This window comes from Tiliqua scincoides, chromosome 1, assembly GCF_035046505.1.
Source record: "Tiliqua scincoides isolate rTilSci1 chromosome 1, rTilSci1.hap2, whole genome shotgun sequence".
Taxonomy (NCBI): Eukaryota; Metazoa; Chordata; class Lepidosauria; order Squamata; family Scincidae; genus Tiliqua; species Tiliqua scincoides.
The window spans coordinates 135,462,569-135,483,867 of record NC_089821.1 but is presented as its reverse complement, the minus strand read 5'-3'; the positions used below and the strand labels follow the sequence as shown (position 1 = coordinate 135,483,867).

Sequence of the window (21,299 nt, the reverse complement as noted above, 5' to 3'; positions counted from 1 at the left end):
CAGGCTGCTATTTCGCTTCTTCCAATTTTCCTATTGTTTTTTAGAAGGCCCGAAATTGATATCTGCAAATTAATACTGGGGCATTTGGAGCAGGTTGACCAAAGTCCAAGTGACTAGTAAGCTATCTCCACATTACTTCCCCAAATGGGAAACTGATTTCACCTCTTCCTGATTTATGAGTTCATTGCTGATAAGAGTAAATATATAAGTGAAAACCCAGAGTTTAACAAGGAGAGTATTGTATACTAAGGGGTCTCCAAACCCCAGCCCCATGGGCCACATCCAGCCCACAAGATGATTTTAACTGACTCTTGCAGTTCCTCAACCTCTCAGGGCTAAAAATAGACCAAAAGAACACTTCCAGGTATATTCTTCAATCAACCACTAGAAGTACTGAATATAATGCAGTGTAATGGAAAGAAGTTACAGTATTCCCGTTAGGGTCCCGTTAGGGAGAAGGGCGGGATAAAAATAAAGTTTTATTATTAAGTTTATTATATTCCATTACACTGCATTACATTCAGCACCACTTGTGGCTGAATAAGATCTATACCAATGCTGGGAGACCTGGAATATAAATATAAATTAAATGTCTATGTTAAATTTATACAGAGCAGAAACTGAAAAAAAAAAAATTCTAATTTGCATTGTAGTTTGCTTGATGCTTTTTCAAAATTCACTCCCCCCCCCTCTTCCTGGGCAAGTCAATTTTGCCCTCTGCTCCCCTCCTCCTTCCACCCCCACCCACTTATTGCATTCAATCAAACTGAGCACATTGTTTCTTCATGTATTTATTATTTTCCAACCCTCGACACCACGTCAGATATACGATGCAGCCCTCATGCCAAAAAGTTTGGAGATCCCCCCATATACATCACGAAAGAGTCAATTCATTTTATCCTATAATCAAATGACATAACCACAGATGATGTCACTGACAGGTTATGCAGAGGCAACTGCTACAAGACATGCAGGGTTCAAAATCAACAGACACATTAAATTTTAAAACCAGTTCAGTCATTACCTGTGCTGTATCTTCCATCAAACCTCTGATCTTCTCCACAACATCAGTGCGCCTGTGCTGGCGAAGAGCACTGATCAGCTGGGCCAGGCTGGCTTCTGAGCCCCTGATGGTCCAGTGCTGTAAAGCAGCATAAGCCCTCTCATGGTCAACTGAATAGCCACTGGTGAATGCTGCCACCTCCCGCTCACTTGCGTTGCTCAAGAATTGGTAGATATCCTTCCATTGGCTTCCAACTTGGGCTGCTACCAGTTTCAAAATGTCAATGCCTGTTTGAGAGAAGTACAGGTGAAAAACCAGTGCGCAAGAAGTACAGGTGAAAACTAAAAGTTTCATGTTTCCATGTTCTGAGAAGCATGTTGAGATTTCAGAGTTCTGTGTTTGCACTGCAAGGGAATTGTCAGCATTAATGCAACTGGAAGTATGAAAAGTCTACTTAATCAGTACATAATTGTAGCTCTGAGGTCTAAAATTCAAAACCATAAAGTAAAAGAATTGCAGAGTGTGAAAACACAATTTGATGTTTCACTAGAGGAGGAAGCAACTCTCAGTCTAGGTGAACGAACTTTGTGAACTACAGCAGGTGGAAAAGCTGTGTGTAGTCAAGAAGCATTACCCTTATTGTGTGAGGCAAGTGTGTTGCAGTACAGTGTGGACAAGACTATGGATAGGTTCCCCTTCATGGACACAGCACACACTTTGGTGGAGGGAAGGTAGCAGATAAATGTGGCATCCTCAGTAGCTTAGGGAGCGAGAGTGTTTGTATTGACCCCTTGGAAAAAAACCTCACAATTCAAAGAAATATCTGTCTATAGCTTGGAAACCTGCTTTTGAAACATTCTTGAAAGAAAAGGAAGGGACCTTGTTGCTAAGTCTGATGTATCTTGTAAACATTCAGCCGTTGCCAGTGTGCAGATCCACTGCACTCTGGTTTTCAGCCTAGAATGCAACAAATGGCAATTAGACAAAGCCAGCACAGTGTAGTGGACAGTGTCATGATTTGCACACAAAAAAATTGAAGTCTAGTCATAAAGTACAGTTACTATTCCCTCATGTAATGTGCTGACAGCCCCTTTAAGGTTTTAGTTGGGTTTGTTTCGCCTAGTTGCAGTTATTCTTATAACAGCTGGGGAAAGTAATGTAATTACTGAAGAGGGAACTGCTGGTCAGTTAATTTGACTAAGAATTGAGGCTATAAAGGAATTTGGAGCAGAAAAGGGGGAGCACCTCATTGTCATCTATGGGTAAGTTCTAGGAGTTGTTTCTAATTGTATGTGAATATATGCTTCTTTTCTTAAATGACCTTTCTGTAAACTTAAGCTTGGGACTTTGCTGTGCTTAAAGTGGGATACTCCACAACAGTTTTTTTGGTCTTTTAATGACGGAACTAAACACTCCCCACCCCATCCAGCCCTTCTCTTTTCCTCAGGCTTGAATTACCCAATAAAGCAGTGGTTCTCAAACTTGGCTGTGGCTCCCCTGATCCTTGTGGCCATTGGCCACGGCTCCCCATTACATCACCTCACCTATCCCCAAAATGGGGGTGAAGGTGTTATAATTATACACTAGAAACAAAAAACAGCTGCCAGCACTCTGAGGCTGCAATCCTAACCACACTGAGAGTAAGCCCCATTGAACAAATAGGATTTACTTCTGAGTAGACCTGGTTAGGATTGTGCCCTGAGTTTGTTAGCAGCACACCTGGAGGGTTTTGGAAAGGGGGGGGGGAGAAGTGATGAATTTGCTGGAGGAGGGGAAGACTTTGTTTTGTGTGTATCTGCTAATTGCAAACTGATGTGAAACTGAGACCCAGAGACTGTTTGGCTGCAGTCCTAACCTCACTTTCCAGGGAGTAAGTCCCACTGAACACAACAGGACTTACTTCTGAGTAGACCTAGCTAGGATTGCGCCTTTTGTCTTACAATAGCAGCCAACATGGGAAGTACCCCCCACAAAAGAAGGTAGGAGGAAAAAGGGGGATGGCTGAAAAGAAATGGGTATTTTTATTTTTTAATCAATTTTTGGAGACAAAGCTTGACTGATCGAAAGCAGCTTTTTTTTCTTTTTGGAAGGGGAAGGAAAAAGAGAACGGTCAGAATCCTTGGTTAAGCTGACACAGACCCCCAAGCCTATGTAGGTCTACCCAGAAGGAAGCCCCATTTGACTCAATGGGGCTTACTCCCAGGAAAGTGTGGATAGGATTGCAGCCACGCAGAGCAAGATTACAACTCACCCCCAGAGTAGATGGGAGATGCTTACACACATACAACCCAACATGCAGATGCCGCCCCTATTCTGCCCAGGCAAGACAGAGGAATGCAGGCTGTGGCATTTGGACATCCCCCCCCCACCACTAAGAGCAGGCTGGGCTCCCTTTTTCCCAAGCAGAGGAAAAGCACTGCATTGCCTGTACTTACTGGTGGAGCTCTCTCTAGGTCAGGCTTCCCTCCCAGTTTGGAACCTGCCAGGGGGGGCTCACCCTGTGCTGATGAGATGCAGCACCTCCACAGCTGCCCAGCCAGCCTTCTCTCCCACCTCCCCCCACCATGTTTCACATGCCCTCCCCACCCCACACTGCCCCACTCAACTCATTCACAGTGGCAGAAAAGCAGCAAATAGGGAGGCAGCACGTGCAGCTGAGCTGAGCAGCTATGGCCATATCTCTCCCCAAAATGCCTCGCAACACCCCTGGGGGCTAGCCACACCTCCCTAGAGAGCCCCAACGCACAGATAAAGCAATAAAGGGCAGGAGCTAAAGGTCAGTAGACCTGGGGATGGGTATAGAACCATAACACTTGCAATGTAACTTGCAAGATCAAGTCCAATGTAACTTGCAAGATCATCATAAGGTTAAGGGGGAGGGGAGAACGGATATTATCCTAATCATTGTAGAGCAATGATTCTCAAACTATGGTTGTGACCCAGAAGCCACAAGGCATTCTGGGACATGGCATGGCTGGCATAGCCAACCAAGTAGTTGTGGTGGTAAAAAGATTGGGAAGCACTGTCACAGAGGATGAGTGGGACAAAAAGAAAAAAAAAATTAAAATGATACAAGACATTTAAGCAACCATGGTCCAAAATCCAAACTGATGCAAATGTCATTTAAATTTTGATACTTATGTAGAAAGATTTGAAGGTCACAAACTTCTTAGTGCCTGGACCCACTTTTTAAAATGACATTCTATTGGGACCTGCCTAGCTTTATGAGAGAGGAAAAACCCAGTTTCCCTCACCAGCTACTCATGGCTCTGTTTCTATTCTCTTTACTATGGTGGGAAGGCAACTTCTGGAGCATTTGTTGATCTCCATGCACATCAGATTGGGACATTCTGGTGGCCTTGCATTTCTCTCAGTCTGCCCTTCGAAGTGGACTTAGTTACCTACTCATGAGTAAACATGCACTTGCAGGTCACTTTCCATAAGGTTCAACACATTTTTCCTTATTATTTATTATTAACTATTTATATACTGCTTTTCAACAAAAAAGTTCACAAAGTGGTTTACAGAGAAAAATCAAATAACTAATGGCTCCCTGTCCCAAAAGGGCTCTCACAAACTAAAAAGATACAGAAAAACACCAGCAGACAGTCTAGAAAAGACACTGCTGGGGTGAGGTGGGCCAGTTACTTTCTCCCTGCTAAAAACAGGAGCTCCTACTTGAAAAAGTGCCTCTTATCCAGTTAGCAGGGGTTATCAGATATCACCTTGTCAATTTCAGATTCACAACCCCCCCCCCTCCCAACAGTCAGGTTGGCCATTCAAAAACAGTTTGGCAACACTGCCCAAGGTGTTTGCATGGTTCTTCGTCACAACTCTAATATGAGCAGAGTTAGCCCCAGCAAGGTCTTTGGGCCATTCAGTTCTCTCTGCTGAAGAAGTTACCTTTCTCATACACTTGTTACATATATACATAAGAGAAATTTTAATATACAACAGAGGTAGTACAAGTATAAGGAAATACTTTAATGAACTGTCAAGAAACTATTATACTGCAAAACAGATTGGCAATTTCCATCTGCTTTAGCTTTAACAAACTGAGTAGACCGGTGGTAACTCTAGTACTGTTGCCTTGTGGTCTAGTCACCCTCTAGCTTTTGTCTCATGGGTTAGGGGAGGAGGTCGACACATTTCCAAATATATCTGTGCTTGGCTATTATTCAGGCTTAGCTAATCTGATTGGTCGCTTAAACTATCTCCTCTGTTATAGTTCTGGTGGAAATTACATTCACCACCTGCTATTGGACTTAAATTTCATAAGGGCTATACTACAGGAAAAGAATTCAAAGTCAGATCATGCATTTTCTGACTTTGGGTACACACACACACACACACACACACACACACACACACACACACACACACACACACACACACACACACGGGTCATAATTCAGTCAGGCAACCAACATGCACTGTTCATGCATGTTATTTTCTTTTCACCACTTAGCTATTATAAACCCCTGACTGCCAGGGAAAAAGTTATTCTGCTGGTGTCAATGACTGAACTGAACCACCAGATTGAAAAACCAGCTGAGCTGAAGCACTTTAACATACATTTAATACTGACTTGTTAGAACTGTGCCAGTAGTTCAAACATTTGTATACTGTAAAGTTTTACCTAGTTACATACACTGTGTTACTAGTGCCAAACAGATATTCTCAAAACTTGTTATACTATATGCTTCTCCCAAAGACTCAGAAGCCCCACATATGGTTTTCAGAAATTCCCCAACCAGGCAGCTTACTAGGCCAGATCTGCTCATCTAGGAGTGTCAAACTCATTTCAGATAGTGGGGCAGAGAACCAGAAGTGACATTAGCAAGCAGAAAGTGATGTCATAAAACAGATGGCCAGAAATCAGCACTATGTACTCACAAAGAAATTCATTCGCTGAAAATGACAGAAAAGAAAATGTGCAAATCTTGATCATATTTCAAGATGTGAGAAAGCATCATGTGAGCCACCCTTTCAGCAGTCCTACTTCTGCTAAGGCGTCACTTCACAGATCAGTGGCTAAGAGATTGTCTGCAACGCGATGCCTCAGCAAAAAGGCAACCTGTGTGATAATTGGGCTCTCCCAGCACCTCAGCAGCGTCTCCCCCCTCTTGGTCTTTCCCTTTCCCCATAACATTTCCTGCCTTCTGAGGTCTCCTTCTGTCTTTCCCTCCCAGAGCCTCTGCAGCAGCAGTTCTGTTGAAAGGGCTGCTTTGAAAGGGCTGCTCTGGCTGCTCTCTAATCCACCAACACTGTTTTGACCCGTTGGCAGCAATCTGCTTCCAGCAAAATCGGGGGGGTGGGGGCTCTTTCCATTATGCATTCTTCCTGACCAGTTTTTGAATGATCAAGTACATTCAACCCATCTTTCTTCACTCCTCAAGGTCAAACCATTTCCCCACCCCTCTTACTGCCACCTTCATAAAAGTATAGCAGAATGTCATCAAAGGGGCACAAGATACAATGGAGGTTTTTTTTGCCTAGAAGAGAAGTTACACATGTAGACAAAAAGGGGTTCTGTTGTTTCCTGTGCCCTTAGGGAAATTCTAACATAACTTTATGTAGGAGAAAGCAGCAGTTCTCAAGGAACCCAAGCTGCGTAAGATACTGCTTACCTGCATACATTATGGCATAGGTTCTCAAACCAGGGCATTGCGACACCCCAAACAGAGAGTCCTGGCCACTTTACACTTAAGGGGTGGGAGGAGGCAGCGACAATCGCCAGGATCACATCACTGTGAAGGGGCGCAGGGGCTTGGATAGATTCACCAGAGACTACTGCAGCATCGCGGGGGTGCAGGGAGCCCGGTGCCAGCCTCCGCAGGGCCCCCCGAAGCACACTGTCTTTGAAAATATGGAACCGGACCCACTTCTGGTTTCGCAACCGCAAAACAATCAGTATTTTCAATGTCAGCGCGCTTCCGGAGGCCCTGTGGAGGCTGGCGCGGGGCTCTCCGCACCACCAGGAGGCTGAAGAAGGCTCTGGTAAGATCAGCCAAGCCTCTAACTCTAACTCTACCCATTACACCTCACTAGCACAGGAATTTTCTCTTACATTCTTGTTTGGAGGAAGGTATACAAATTGCTAGATTTCTTCATATTATTAATTAAAGAGCAGCTTGGGTCAGAGGAATTCTTCCAAGTCATCCATGATCCACCCCTACCAAGAAAGCAGTCCATTGAGGAAGCAATCCTCAATGCTTCAAGAATAAAATACCACAGGGAAAAAAATGGGGAGCAGTGAGAAGGGGATATGATAAGTGAAAGAAAAAAATAATCTAATTGCCCTTTAAAAGACAATTAAATCTCAGATTAACAAAGAAAGACGTGGGAAGCTGAAATGCTGCTTTAATATTATGAACCATTCTCTGAAGTTAGTGGTCTCTGGAATGCCATTCTGAAGGGCCAATCTGAAATAAAATGCTACTTAAAAAAAAAAAACTTCTGTCTGAAAATAAATACACAGCTTTATGTTCTCAAATAAAATGTTCTTTTAAACCAACCTTGTGCATGTTCAGGGATAGTATGTAGCCTGACTATATTTGGAATTAGTGGAGGATGCTACCGATGCTGGCATTGTATGACTAAAATGTTTTTTTTCCTATATTTTGACTTCCCCAAGCCAAGGCCCATGAGAGAGGGGTGCAGGGGAGGGTAACAATTTGTCCTGGGCTAAGTGTGAAAAAGGGGCCCAGAAATTCCCCAGAATCTTACATTTTCCAATCTCACCCAGACTCACTAGGAGCACTACTGCAGGAACATGGCAGTGCCAGCTGCAAGCTGTACCAGGCTGAGGAATGCATACATGACACTCCTTAACACAGTGCCAAATCTGGGAGAATAGTGGCCTGCTACAGTAGCTCTTTGGCTTGTGGTTCCTCTTAAAATGAAGGAGTTTACAGGAGTTCAGGATCACAGATGTGGGACTACAGCTGCTGCAGAAGTAAGATCTGGTGCACACACACTTTCCATTCTAGTGCAAGCCTAAATATAATGCTAATTTTTGCAATAATTTTCTATATTAAAAGATTTTATAGAGACTTACAAGTGTGTTTGGTTTTCTTTATTATTGTGTCTAGTTGCTGACACCACACAAGTGGGGAGACCTAGGCTCCAAAGACTTTTCCAGTTACCACTCTCCCCACCCTGTTTCATCCACTCCCACCCCCTGCTCTGTTTTATGCCTCTCCTTCCCCTTTGGGAAGGGGCCCAAAAGAATTTTGTATACCTTCTTCTCAGAGGCCCTGTCTCCAGCAAGCACATTGTGAACTGTGCTATTTGAAATCTAAGATGTGATTTGAGGCCCAAGAGGTGACTGAAAGTTGCCAGAACAGCAGGAAGGCACTACTTGGAACACTGAGGTGGACTAAAAGTTAAAGTGTGTAGGATGTTGGTAAAATGTGGCTAATTATATTTAAAAAAATTCATATATCTGTCAGGTGCACTGTGTCTTCTTTACATGGTTTTGCACAGGATTGTTTTGCTTCCAAGAAAATAAGCTTGGAGATAAAGTCCCATATCACTGAAACGCATCACATGGCTTCATCATCATCAGATCAGTTGATCTTGGCTAAATCAGGATACCACAGATACTTGCCTATAAATCAATCCCACAGATAAGCCGAGGGCAGGTTTTAAGCAAAAAATCATGGAATTCTCTATGACCCTTGGATAAATTGGGGGGGGGGGGGAGATTAAGCTTAGGGGGATGTCTGACTATAATTTTGTCTGATTTTACCCACAGCCAGAGCCTGAAAATAACCTACCAGTAATTGTTAACTAAGAATGTACAGTCTCTAATTTTTTAAAAAAAATATAGTAAAAGATAAATTTTTATTCATTAACTTTTTAAATTCTGGTCTTCACAACCATTTTGTAAACACTATCAGAGTAAGTACACTGTAAACATACTAGCAGAACCATTAATCAAATCCTTCTTTGAGGTGCCTGGTGTGTTAAGCCAGAGGCTCTACATATAACATAAAACACATCAGTTCACAGCAGAGAGACACGCAACAAGGAAAGTGAGCAAGCACAGCTACACATAGTTGCAACATGATTTACTCAGAAGTAGACCCATTGCTTTCCATGGATGTTATTCTTAAGTAATGGCATACTGAATTGAAGCCCAATCCTATCCAATTTTCCAGTGCTGGTGCAGTTGTGCCAGTGGGGTGTGAGCTGCATCCTGCAGTGGAGGAGTAGTCACTTGGGCCTCCTCTGGGTTCATGTGTTCTCTTACCACAGGTTTGCATTGTATCTATACCAGAGCTGGAAAGTTGGATAGGATTGGGCTCTAAGACTTTGTTTCAGATGGAAATGAGGATTACATCCTAGTGTTTTAAAAACCAGACCTCTGCCAAATATTTGCAAAACGGAACAGAAGGGTTGGGTGTGATCCTGTCAAAGGGAAGGAGGCTTGCTTAAAAGCCTTGAGCCCCAGCTTACTTTAGTCTCAGGAGGGCAAAAGGTTAATTTTGGTTGCAGCTTTCAACCCTCCCTGCCCTAAATTATCTCTGCATTATCCTCTTGCTGGTTGCCTGAACAGCCCTGACCCCGGAGTGACCTGCAAATAAGGTAATTTTAATGAATTGCAAAATGTTATCCCACTGTCACTCCTTAAATAAGCACAATACACACATAAGTTCAGATTTTGTTTAAGTTAAAAAATAATGTCAAATTATAACAGCATGTAACACCTACAATTCTCTCAAATATTGTATTTATTTGTATACTAATTTATGAAAGCTCAAGGTGCTACAAAGAGATCTCTCCTTGTTATCTCACAACATTCCTGTGTAGTAGGTTAGATTGAGAGAAAGATAATTGCTTCATATAACTCCAGAGGAACATTTAAGATTATTCTGTCTCACACCACCCTTTTACAAGAATCAATTACAATGTACACAGCAGTAACTATTGCATTAGCACTGTTGATATGAACTTAATATATTTTTCAACATTTCAAAGATTAAGAAGGGAGTAAAAGTTTATAATACCCCTGTTTTGTACTAAAGATTAGCATCTGACTTCCATCTTTCCTTCCTTCTCACCCTCCCACACATTTTTGAATGCTCTGTTATCTGCTGTATTACTTTATTTGAAATCAACAAAACAGGGGTGTAAAAGAAACTCATAGGAAAGCCTCCCAATGGCAAGTATGGATAGCATGTAAGACATAAACCTTGCAGACAACATTTTAAAGAAACACCACAGGCCTTTCAGTCTAAGCCAGGGGTTTCCAAACCTTTTGGCCAGAGGGCTGCATCAAATATCTGGCACGTTGTTGGGGGCTGGAAAAAAATTTAAATATAAAATTTATATAAATAAATTAGAGATGGAACTTAGATGAGTGAATAAATGAATGAATGGGCTAATTCCTTTAAACTCTCCGGCCCTTAGAACACCCTCCAGAAGTAATCAGAGCACAGTTCCAGTCATGTTTGGCCAAGAGGGCCAGAGGCTTTAAGGGGACAAGAGGCTGGCTGCGGGTCAAATAGAGGCTTGCCGCGAGCCACATCTGGCCAGGGTTTGGAGACTCCTGATCTAAGCCGTGGTATGGAATTCACTGAGTGACCTCAGGAAAGTCATTCTTGTTTGGCTTAACCAGATTCTCACAGCTTTCCTGAGGTTAAGTGGGGCAATTCCATGTACCCCATTTTTATATCTGTCTTGAAACCAACTTGATGGTAAATATGTTTGCATTTTTGCGCAGACTGGCTTGAAATCAAATTGTTTGCTGTTAAGTGTGGACTTTTTTGGCTGACCTTTGGCAAGGTAGCTTTGGGGTGTGATTAAAGAAGGAGGTACTACATGTCTTGAATAGTCTTGCATGTCATTGTGAAGGCTACGGACAGACATGTTGTGAAGCTGCCTTTGGCATTTTTGTATTTATTTTTCAGACACAACCAGCTTTCTGCCACGCTTTCATGGTGCTGATTTTCTTGTCTTTATAACACATTTTTCTGAACACAGAATGCTGCCAGGGCAGGGCACAATCATGGCCTTTGGGTTGGTTCTGTCCAAATCCTTGAACTCACCAAATTAAGATCTAACAGCAATCTTGAGTCTTGCAATCCCACATCAAACTCAAAAGGCTTTAAATTCCAGAATCATGATGATCAGGCTCATATAGCAGGCAGATCATGATCACAGAGCTTATGCTAAATTTGTTAGTCTTAGAATTGCCACAGGGCTCTGTTTGCTTTTTTTGCTGAAGACTAACAGGACTACCCCTCTGGAATCAGTTCACAGAGTTTGCAAATTCCTGCCCTTGGACCATAAAAGCTAATCTGCTTAATAAAGGGGGAATGGGAAGAACAGTCATGACTGCCACTTGCACAAATAGTTCAAGGAATGCACTGCCGCCATACCATGGGAACTGTGACTAAGTATGTTTGAATGCTCACATTACTTCACTTATATTCAGAACAGATCCTGATAAAGTGAAGGAATTAAGATGAAGCAGACTTAAACGTATTAGTCTCACTAAAAGCTAGACACTAATTTCAGGATGCACCCAGGGACGGGCAAACAATAGCTATTCTTCCATTTTTAGAAAATACACTCAATTGTAACTTTCAACACTCATCAAAGCACATGGACTGTTGTAAAGCATAGAAATAAATTTATATTAGCAAAGCTGGAAATTGAGTTTTAGGTAATGTATTAACTTAGTGTCAACAAAAACAATCTGGTAGTATGACCCAGTGACTGGAGAGCGTTTAACTTCTCCATTCCATTATTTTAAACATTACAAAGCAAAGCAAACTGTGAGAACATTAAACAGAGCCTTTTTATTTTGTTTTCCCTGAACACCCAGCTTGATTAAGCATTCTGGAGAAATGAAAATTCTTGCTGCTCAAGACTGTGATAGGTACTAACAATGCTTTGGGATGTATAATTTTGATTTTTTAAAAAGAAGGCAATCAATTTTAAGCACTACCCAGCAACCTACATACACAAAAAATGTGAAAAACTTATGTTTTATTTATTATTAAGGTAAACCACCTATATCACTACAGTATCGTAGAAAGGAGGAATAAAAAAACCTAAATTTTAAAATGTGTTCTCCACCCCCATTAACAAATATATTCATATACTTCTAACATCTTTCAGGATGGAGGGAGGTTGTTAATCTCAGAGAAAGTCTATTAACAAAAATACAGTGTGTTTATCCCACAGGATGGATCCCAGAAAGCACAGTGTATGGGCTTTAGAAATATACTTTGATAGCTTGCAAAATGTTTAGATTACTTGTCTCAGTATGCTATATTTTGTTTGGCATCTCAAACAAAATGCTAAACTGTAAAAAAAAATAAGCTGAATATTTGTATTCACTGATATGATAATAAAAGAAGATTTAGGAGTAGATTCACAAAGGTAACAAAGATGAACCAATGTTCTGGTGCATTTTTTAAAGCATACTTTCACTGCTAAAAATAGTGGATGAGTGTAGATACAGACTCAACAAAAATCTGAAGTAGAATATCCACACTTTCAACACAATAAATAAGATACGATAACAATTAGAGCTATCTTGTTGCAGTTTGGTCAATATGAGTAAGTTTTTACAACATGCAAGTACCACATTCTTTTTAAACAAGGAAAGTTGAGTAAAAGAAGTATATTTACCTTTACAACTGTCAAATAAGTTATTTGACATCAAACAAGTACGACTGAATCAAATGGCCGTCTCATATAGATAGCCACCTGTACACTGGTGACGCTAGGGGGGGACGCGCCAGGGGGTGATGCGCTAAAACCACAGCATGGGGCTACCCCGTCATGCCATATACCATTGGATGTGGAATGGCCAGTGGAGTGCAATGCAAAAGTCAGAATTGAAATCGCTCCTTTCATTCAAACGTTATGGCCAAAAAACTGGAAGGAAAAAATGAATGGATCCTTATGGAAAGTGAAAGTGAGCTGTATCGCGTGTTTACTCATGAGTAGGCATACTTTCCATAGTCCATTGGAAAGAGCAGGCTGAGAGGACTCCAACGACAACAGAATGGTCCCGATCCAATGAATGCAGCCCCCCCAAAACACCTGAGAAGCTCCCACCAGCTGCTAGTCTGAGCCAAAACAAAGCAATATGGCCGCGTTTACTCATGAGTAGGCAGCTTGCGAGTCAAGGCAGGCTGAGAGGACTCCAAGGACACCAGAATGGTCCTGATCCAATGAATGCAGCCCCCAAAAACACGGAGAAGGGGGTCCCCCCTCCCAGCTGTGAGTCTATGGAGCCCTATGGAAAGTGAAGCAGCCTTATGTTGCGCTTACTCACAAGTAGGCAGATGTGCCTTGGCTGCTGGTCAGGCCAGGCAAAGGGGAATATGAAGAAACCAGAATGGTCCCGATCTGATGGAGATGGAGCAACAAATGCCTCCCCCACACTAAAAAGGAGAAAAAAGAGGCTTCAACTGGTAAGAGGAATGTTTTCTGTTTTGCACTTGTAAAGCCAGGAGAGTTTACCTTGATATGCCTGAAATAGAAGAACTTTAAACTGGGCACTGGGGAGGGCCGGAAATCTCACTGATTCTTTTAGGGGGTTGTTATTGCAGGCAGACTACAGAGCAAGCTCCATTAACCACTATGGGACCTACTTCTGAGTAGACATGCATAGGATTGGGCTCACAGGCTGCAATCCTACCCACACTTTCCTGAGAGTAAGCCCCATTGACCACTATGGGACTTACTTCAGAGTAGATTCACTTGGTAGAACAGGACTGGCTCTCCCTTTTTAATTATCTTACTTAAAGTAAATAATTATAAATAATTAAATTAGCTTGATGATGTCACTTCTGGCCATGATATCACTTCCAATGGGTCCTGGACAGATTGTCATTCTAAAAAGTGGGTCCCAGTGCTAAAAGTTTGAGAACTGCTGCAATAAGGTGTTAGTAAGTTGACAGGGGGTGTGTGTCTGTGGGTGTGTGTGTGTGACTCTACAAGTTTTCAAAATCACTAAAATCAGAATTTGGAGGAATAAGACCATCATGTTACATATCAATCAATGAGTACTTTCATGCAGAATGCAATGAAACAAACCACATTGAAATATTTGTGTTATAACAAAAAGGTACAGCCAAAAAACCAGTGGGGGCAGGGTGATGGTATATCACCACGCCCACCTGGGGCATTGCCCTGCCCACTACATGGGGTGATGTGCAGGCCTCCTGCACCGGGTGACGCGAATCCTAGTGACACCACTGCATCTGTACTGACAGACAGTCACCAAGACACTGAAAATGGCTTCCTTATTCTTGGAATGCAAATCCACTGTTATCTGCACCCATAAATCAAGAAGGATAAACAAGAGCACACTCTAAAAACTAATGCAGTGTATTTTCCAGACTAACTTGCCTTGGTAATTTAGATACTAAGTATCCCATTTGTTTAAACATCCCCTTTTATAGGTTAGGTAATTTACAGCACAATCTTAGGCATGTTTACTCAGAATTAAGTCCCACTGTGCCCAAAAGATTCACTCCCAGGACTGCAGCCTTAGACAAGAAAGTCCTCAGCTGCTTCATAAGAAACAAGAACCAGACAATAGGAGCACTATTAAACTGTCCAAACTGTCACTGACAGACAAAATGAAAATATATGCTACAACACTGCCTTTCTTTTGGAAGCCATGGAACTCAGTTTAATCTAGACAGGAGGCCCCATTATAAAATAATTTTCTGGATTTCATTTGCAGACTGTATCATTACTCACCATGCCCATTGCAATAGCAGATCCATTTCTCCCTGTTCGGGGTTGGAGAAGATTTCTTCAAAACAGACTTTTCCACAATGGCACTGGGATCTTGCCGAGGTCCTTTCTTTAGAGTCCGTGAACTTTTCCGGACACTGCACACAACAATCACAACGAGAACAAGCAGCAATAGCAGGACTATCATCCATGGCAAGTGTTCATTGATATCAAAATGCTTGTGAGCAGCCTGTCGTGGGGAGCCTCTTTTGGGGGGTTTGTAAGGAATGCTGGATTTTACACTGCCACTCATTTCCAGTGCTGGCTGTATTTTCAGAATGGATGGGGCATGCTTGTGGTAAAGGATTTGCTGGTGATTCAAAGGTTTAGAATACTCCAGAGTAGTCACATCGACAACTACAGTCTCATTTTTTGAGGTTTTGTTGTAAGTGTCATTTGGCTCCATCCTGATAGCATGCATGTTTGAGGCAGGACTGGCAGCAAAGTTGGAAGCTGAAGAGTTCGCACCTGTGGAATACACACACGTCCAATGTTAAAAACAAAGCAGCAAACATGAATCCTACTAGTAGTATTTCTAGCCATGGGTGGCCTGATCAGATTCTAGTACACATTAGCAAAATACTTGATGCAATGTATGATAAAAAGGTATCTGTGGGAGGTGCATAAAAGCCTGCATGAACAAACAGCAGTCACTGTACTCTGGAATCACACTCAACATCTTTTGTTGGACATGCCTACTGGATTCCTCTTCAGGCAGAACTGGTGATCAATGTCGAAACCCCATTCCTGTCCTGCCCCCATCCACTTCACCCCACCCCCCACATCCCCAGGTGCATCAATTTAACAATGGATTGACTGATAGTATGTGTACCTTCAGGATACCAAACATTTAAAAACAAACAAGCAGGGCTCGAAATAATTTAAAAAATAATTTAATTTAATAATTTAAAAAAGCCAACCAATTCATATGAGAACAGGACCAACAATGAGAACCAAATCACAATGGAATTGCTAGATAAGACATCTTTCCTGGAAGACTGCAAAAGTGGAAGGGAGGCAGGGTCATGTAATTTGGGGGAGGAGCAGGAGGACAACTGCACTTTTCATCATTCCTGAGATAACCATTTGACCCTGTCTTTCACTTCATAAAGTCCAAAAACATACATCTTTACTTTCATTATCCACACCCTAATAGCACGGCTTTAAGTGTACAGTTATAACCTAATCACCCACTAATTTTTCACTTACTTTTTTATCTCAACACAATGAGAAGGGTCCTTTGAATTAAAGAAAAAGGTAATTTAACAATAGCCTTTTTAATAGGGGAGAGGGCAGCTGGCAGACAATCCTTCAATCATTCTCCAGGTGCTTAGAACAACTTCACTCAGAGACAAGCAACCCATCCCTTCCCGCTGAGCACCTGAAAGAATGCAAGTGACTCTCACCTCCTTGCTCAAGGTGAAGGGAGCTGCCTCTGAGTGAATCCTTTCTAAGCAGCTTCTGGAGAAAGAATGATTGACTGATGCCTCTATTGTGCATTACAAAGGTCAGTAAGCCTATTTTTAAATCACCGAGCAAAGGGACATTGTTTTTAAATGGATTTTCTCAAACCCTGGTTGATACCTAGAGCAGAACCCTTGTGGATACGGAGACTCAACCTGTATTTATTCTTCTGCTTACATTTTAAGTCTACTGTATTGTTTAAAAGCAGTGTTTCTCAACCAGTGGTACGGTTACCACCAGAGGTACTTGAAGTGGTGTCTGTTGGTACTCACAGGACCCCTGTGTACCTGCTGCCTGGAAGCAACACAAGGAACATCATGCAACAAACAGTAGAAGGAGGGTCAGCAGGCAGAGCTCCAAAACATGCTTTTTCTGCTCAAAAAAGCCCTCCCATTCACCTTGAGCCTCTTAGTGGTGTTTGTCAAGCTGCATCTGGTGTCCCAACTCAGAAGTAACTGGCAATAATGTCATTGCCAGTTACTTCCAGTGGTACTTCAAAATAGGTGGACCATGTGAAGTGTTAAGGCGGAGGACAAATGTTGAGAAAAATTGCTTTACAGTTTATTTTATCTTAATTAAAATTGTGTCAGACATTTGCAATAATTTATGGATAAGAATTTTCACAAGTTTGAATGGTGCTATGAATAGACCAGATCTTGATGTCATCCAAGCAATTTTTTAAAAACTCTTAGTTCAGTTTGACACTTTGGGCAAGTCCAAGAACATAAATTAAAATTAAAACCAATAAGACATTGGATGGCATTCTTTGGCATGAAAAAAATAGGATGGATACAGATGGAGCATTCTGAGGTTTTAAAGCTCAGAGAAATCAAGAAGTGCTTGATTCAAATGATGATGTTTGTTTCCTTACTTGCATATCAGCAATTTTCTAGGATACAACCACATACTGCCTTGATAGCTAACGACAAGAAAACAGTGTCAGAAACTGGTTATAAATTCTAAATATGCTTTGCTAAATCAGGAGAATTTGTCTCAAGCGTACCAGTGTCAAACTGTTTCGCCTGCCTCTGTTTCTGTGTGCAAAACATGCAAACAGATCCTTTGTAGGAGAATGCGACACATGAGAATGAACTAGCAATGGTCTTATTACTAGGAATCTTCACTCTAGAGTTTGGGATACTTTACTGCTTCATTCCTATTTGACACAAACTGAACCATCAAATAGCTCCACTGATAAATTCATTTGAAGATATTTTAAAATCCCTGACTAGTGACTTTGAGAAAGTCTTGCTAAACTGCAAGTCCTAGATTCTCCATTGGTAGCTAGTAAATTGGGGTAAGAAATATTCTAGTTCAAAAATGTATTCCAAGACAAAGATGAACGTATTGAAAGCGTGGAGCTATTCAAAGTTGGAAACATTCCATTTACTGTACCTTATCAATGTGGATTTTATCCCCCCCCCCCCAAGTCTGCAGTTTACATGGATTTAAGCAGTAAAACCATACTGATTCTGGACTCTTATAACATGCTTAGTATTGGCAGTCATCAAGGTCTGATCCACACCAATGAATGGACACTTGGAATATTTTCAACATTTCTGCAGCAACTGGGGCTTCTAATGTTAAAAGACTGAAAGAGCTAGAATCATTGAGGCTGTACAGAGTTTTATTTGATACAAAAGTTGTTTAGAAATTTTAATTGTATCCAGAGTGTGAGATACCCAACACACATTTTTAAAATCAAAACAAGGCACCATCTAAATCTCTCAAAACACAATACAATCACTAAAAGCATAATCCAAAATGTCTGACAGAACAGAGAAGGTTTGCCAGATAGCATTCACTTTACACATGTTCCCAGAATGGAGTGAATACCTCATAGTAGGCCTCAGAGTGCGCAGGGCATTGCATTCAGGGCACCCCAAACAGAGGGACCAAACAAACCCTGAACAGTGTGGGACTAAGGATGGAAACTGCCATCCTTAACACTGCCTAGAAGTTGCATAAATGGGATCTAACACAATGAATGTAAAGTGGAAGCTTGATGAACCTCTCTAGGGAGGGCACTCCACAGTTGAAGCAGCTGCCTCATCAGCATCTTCCTCCACACACACACAGATTTCATACACAAGTTTGTTAATTTTGTTACGTTTGTTACCTACCTTTGGGAAGAACTGTAGTAGAAGAAACTTCGTGGTGTTCTTCATCCTCTTCGGGACTGGACAAAATCCCAGCTAAATTCAGAGGAGCTGCAGCAAGTCCACAGATGTTATCTCTTTCTCTTGTTCCTGCTTTTATTACCACCATGTTTTTTTGTGTACAGTCGGTGAATGTTTTGCATCTCAACATACTAGAAGGCACATCAGAGAAAGTGCCAGGAGAGCACTGTTTACACCTGACATCTTCAATATCAGTTCCTTTCTTTTTTAACCCCCATCCAATAGGGCACTCTGAATAAGGGACACAAGCGTCATGAAACAGATATTTACCAGATGGACAGGCGCATTCACGGTCAGTCAAAGCAGTGCAACGTGTTCTCTCAACCATTGGCGGCTCACAAGGCTTTCGACATACATGGCATCTCTCTATACCGTTTTCATTCTTCGTAAAGGTCCCATGGACACAACTGCTGCATTCTCTTAAAGTTGTCTTTGTACAGTGCTTTGACACATATGTTCCTGCAGGACACTTGTTACAAGTCAACTCTCTGTTAGTGGCACGATCAAGGTGGCGATATGTGCTAGAGGAGAGGCTTATGGCATTCTGTTCAGAGGTCACTTTTGATTGAGCATCACTGGTGCCAAGGAACACAAATCCCTGAAAGACACACATACGTCAGATACAGAATACCATCCCTATGCCTCTAACCAAACAATGTATAAAGACAAGTGCATTTGAGAAACATAACTATGAGCTTCTCTGTCTTTTATACAATATCTTCCTATTTACTCAAAAGTATTATACAATGCAAGAAAAGATTAAGAAGAAACAGGATCTCAGTTTCTTGCAACAGCATTTCGGAAGCATACGGTTATGACAACATAAAGTTATACATAAAGGAAGCTTACAAACAATCAATATATAAAACTGACAATATTTACCATGTTTTTAAAGTACCTGCATCTGGATGCAAACTCTTTTAACATTTTACTGTACTTCAAAATATTGATTTGATGCTGTTCCAATTGCTTCAGAGCTCAAAGTTGCAAGTGTCACTTTTTCTCACTCCAAGACAGCAAAGAACATCTGGTGAACACAGCTACAGTCTGTCACATTGACCAATGATCCTCTGAAACGGATCCTTTTCACTAGTATTCTGAATTCCAGACAACCACAATGACAAATGTCAAATACACACTTAGCCAAAATGTGATGTACCTGAGGTCCTTCAAATAATTTTTGCCCACCCCTTAACCCTGTCACTTCAGAAATTGCTGGAAAACCATAATAAATAAGGTTAGTTTCTCCAGCTTCCCCCTTGATTAACTCTTCCCAAATACGCACTATCCAAGTAACATGAGAGTAGTACCCACTGCACCTACTCAACAGAGATCATTAATAACTCTTGGGATGGTCATTCATTTTCAAGATCTACCAAATTATGACTGCAACTTTTCACTCGAATCCCAAAAAACTATTGCGTGCAGCTCAATTCCAAGTATGCTAATAATTCAGAAAACCTATTAAGTTCAACTTACTTTCTCCCAGAATACATTTGGCCCTCAGTATTCACAGGAGATCTGTTCCCGCAGACGGAGACACACACACACGCGCATGCACGCACACCACGGATACTATTTCAGTAGATTCCTCAACATCTTCCATCAGCATTATACCCTAAAGTTAGCTCTTGGCCAACCAGAGGTCTGGGCCCACCAAACCTTCTGGCAAACAACCTCACCAGTGGATGTTAACTGCCCGTCACACACTCTCACCCCTCCCAGCTAGAGATTCACAACTGTAAATTACTACTTCAATTAACTTGACCTTGGTACTATACTACGTATTATGCTCCTAGCCCAACCATGGCAAAGAATCCTGATGTTCTATTCTCAGCCTCCTAAGAAGCTCTTTTCCTACAGCTGCTTCAAAATGACTTCTGGCCTACAAGAGGGAGTGAGACCTAAGTCAGTGATTTTAACCTGTTCTTCACAGGCAGATCAAGAGGGGTGAGAAAAGAAGACCCTACTGAGGCACTGGGGGAACCCAATTATCACATGGGCTGCCTTTCAGCTGCATGAGTCTGCCAAGGTATCACTTTTCAGGTGTACCTCTTAGCTGATGAGCTGCAATGGCTCTGCTGAAAGCACAGCCAACATGATTTGGCTCTCCTAATTATCCAAACAAGATCAAGATTTGCATATTTTCTCATCTGTCATTTGCAGCTAATGAGTTCCTATGTGAGAACAGAATGCTTATTTCTGGTCATCATCTGCTTAAAGACATCATTCCCTGCTTAATGATGTCACTTCTGGCTCTCGGCAGGCATGATGAATGCACTCTGGCCTGCTGTATGGAACCGGTTTCACATCCCTGTTCTACCCCATATGGAACACATGGCAAAATATAATCATACCCCACAGTGGTATCACTAGAGGGATGTAGGGAGTGCAGGCCACACTGGGTGATGTGCATGGGATGGGTTACTGGCCAAAACTGTTAAAATTTCAGTAGTTTCCTTTTGTAGGCTGGCAGGCTCTGCACATGCCACCATTTTTGCAGATGGCCCTCTATCTTTTGTGCTCAGCCCTTCAGTATTTTTGCACACAGAACTACATTTTTGCACTTGACACTCTCCCTTCTGCACACACCACTTAAGCCAGGAGTGTCAAACATACGGGCCGGGGGCTGGATGTTCTATATGAGAGCAGGGTCTGATTTCTGGTCATTAGCTGCTTAATGATGTCACTTTCTGCTAATGACGTCACTTCCAGCCCTCAGCTGGAGCCATGAATGCTAACTTTGGCCCTCTGTATGAAATGAATTTGACACCCCTGACTCAAGCTCGACTCAAGTCTTTGCCACACCCACTCCTCCAAGCTAGGGCTCTTGGGGGGTCATACAAAGTTCACCAGTTTGCACAGTTAACCTGCGCTTA

General features: G+C 41.9%; 1 protein-coding gene across 1 annotated transcript in view; it reads right to left on the bottom strand.

Moving 5' to 3' along the window:
- The window catches only part of TNFRSF21 (TNF receptor superfamily member 21), a 59,546-nt gene that overhangs the window by 21,648 nt on the left and 16,599 nt on the right, over positions 1-21,299 (bottom strand). The window contains exons 2-4 of the mRNA XM_066637827.1: positions 18,364-19,018; positions 14,741-15,244; positions 1,025-1,290 (exon numbers count right to left, since the gene is read on the bottom strand). Coding sequence (XP_066493924.1) covers positions 1,025-1,290; positions 14,741-15,244; positions 18,364-19,018 — 1,425 coding nt within the window. The remainder of the gene's footprint in view (positions 1-1,024; positions 1,291-14,740; positions 15,245-18,363; positions 19,019-21,299) is intronic.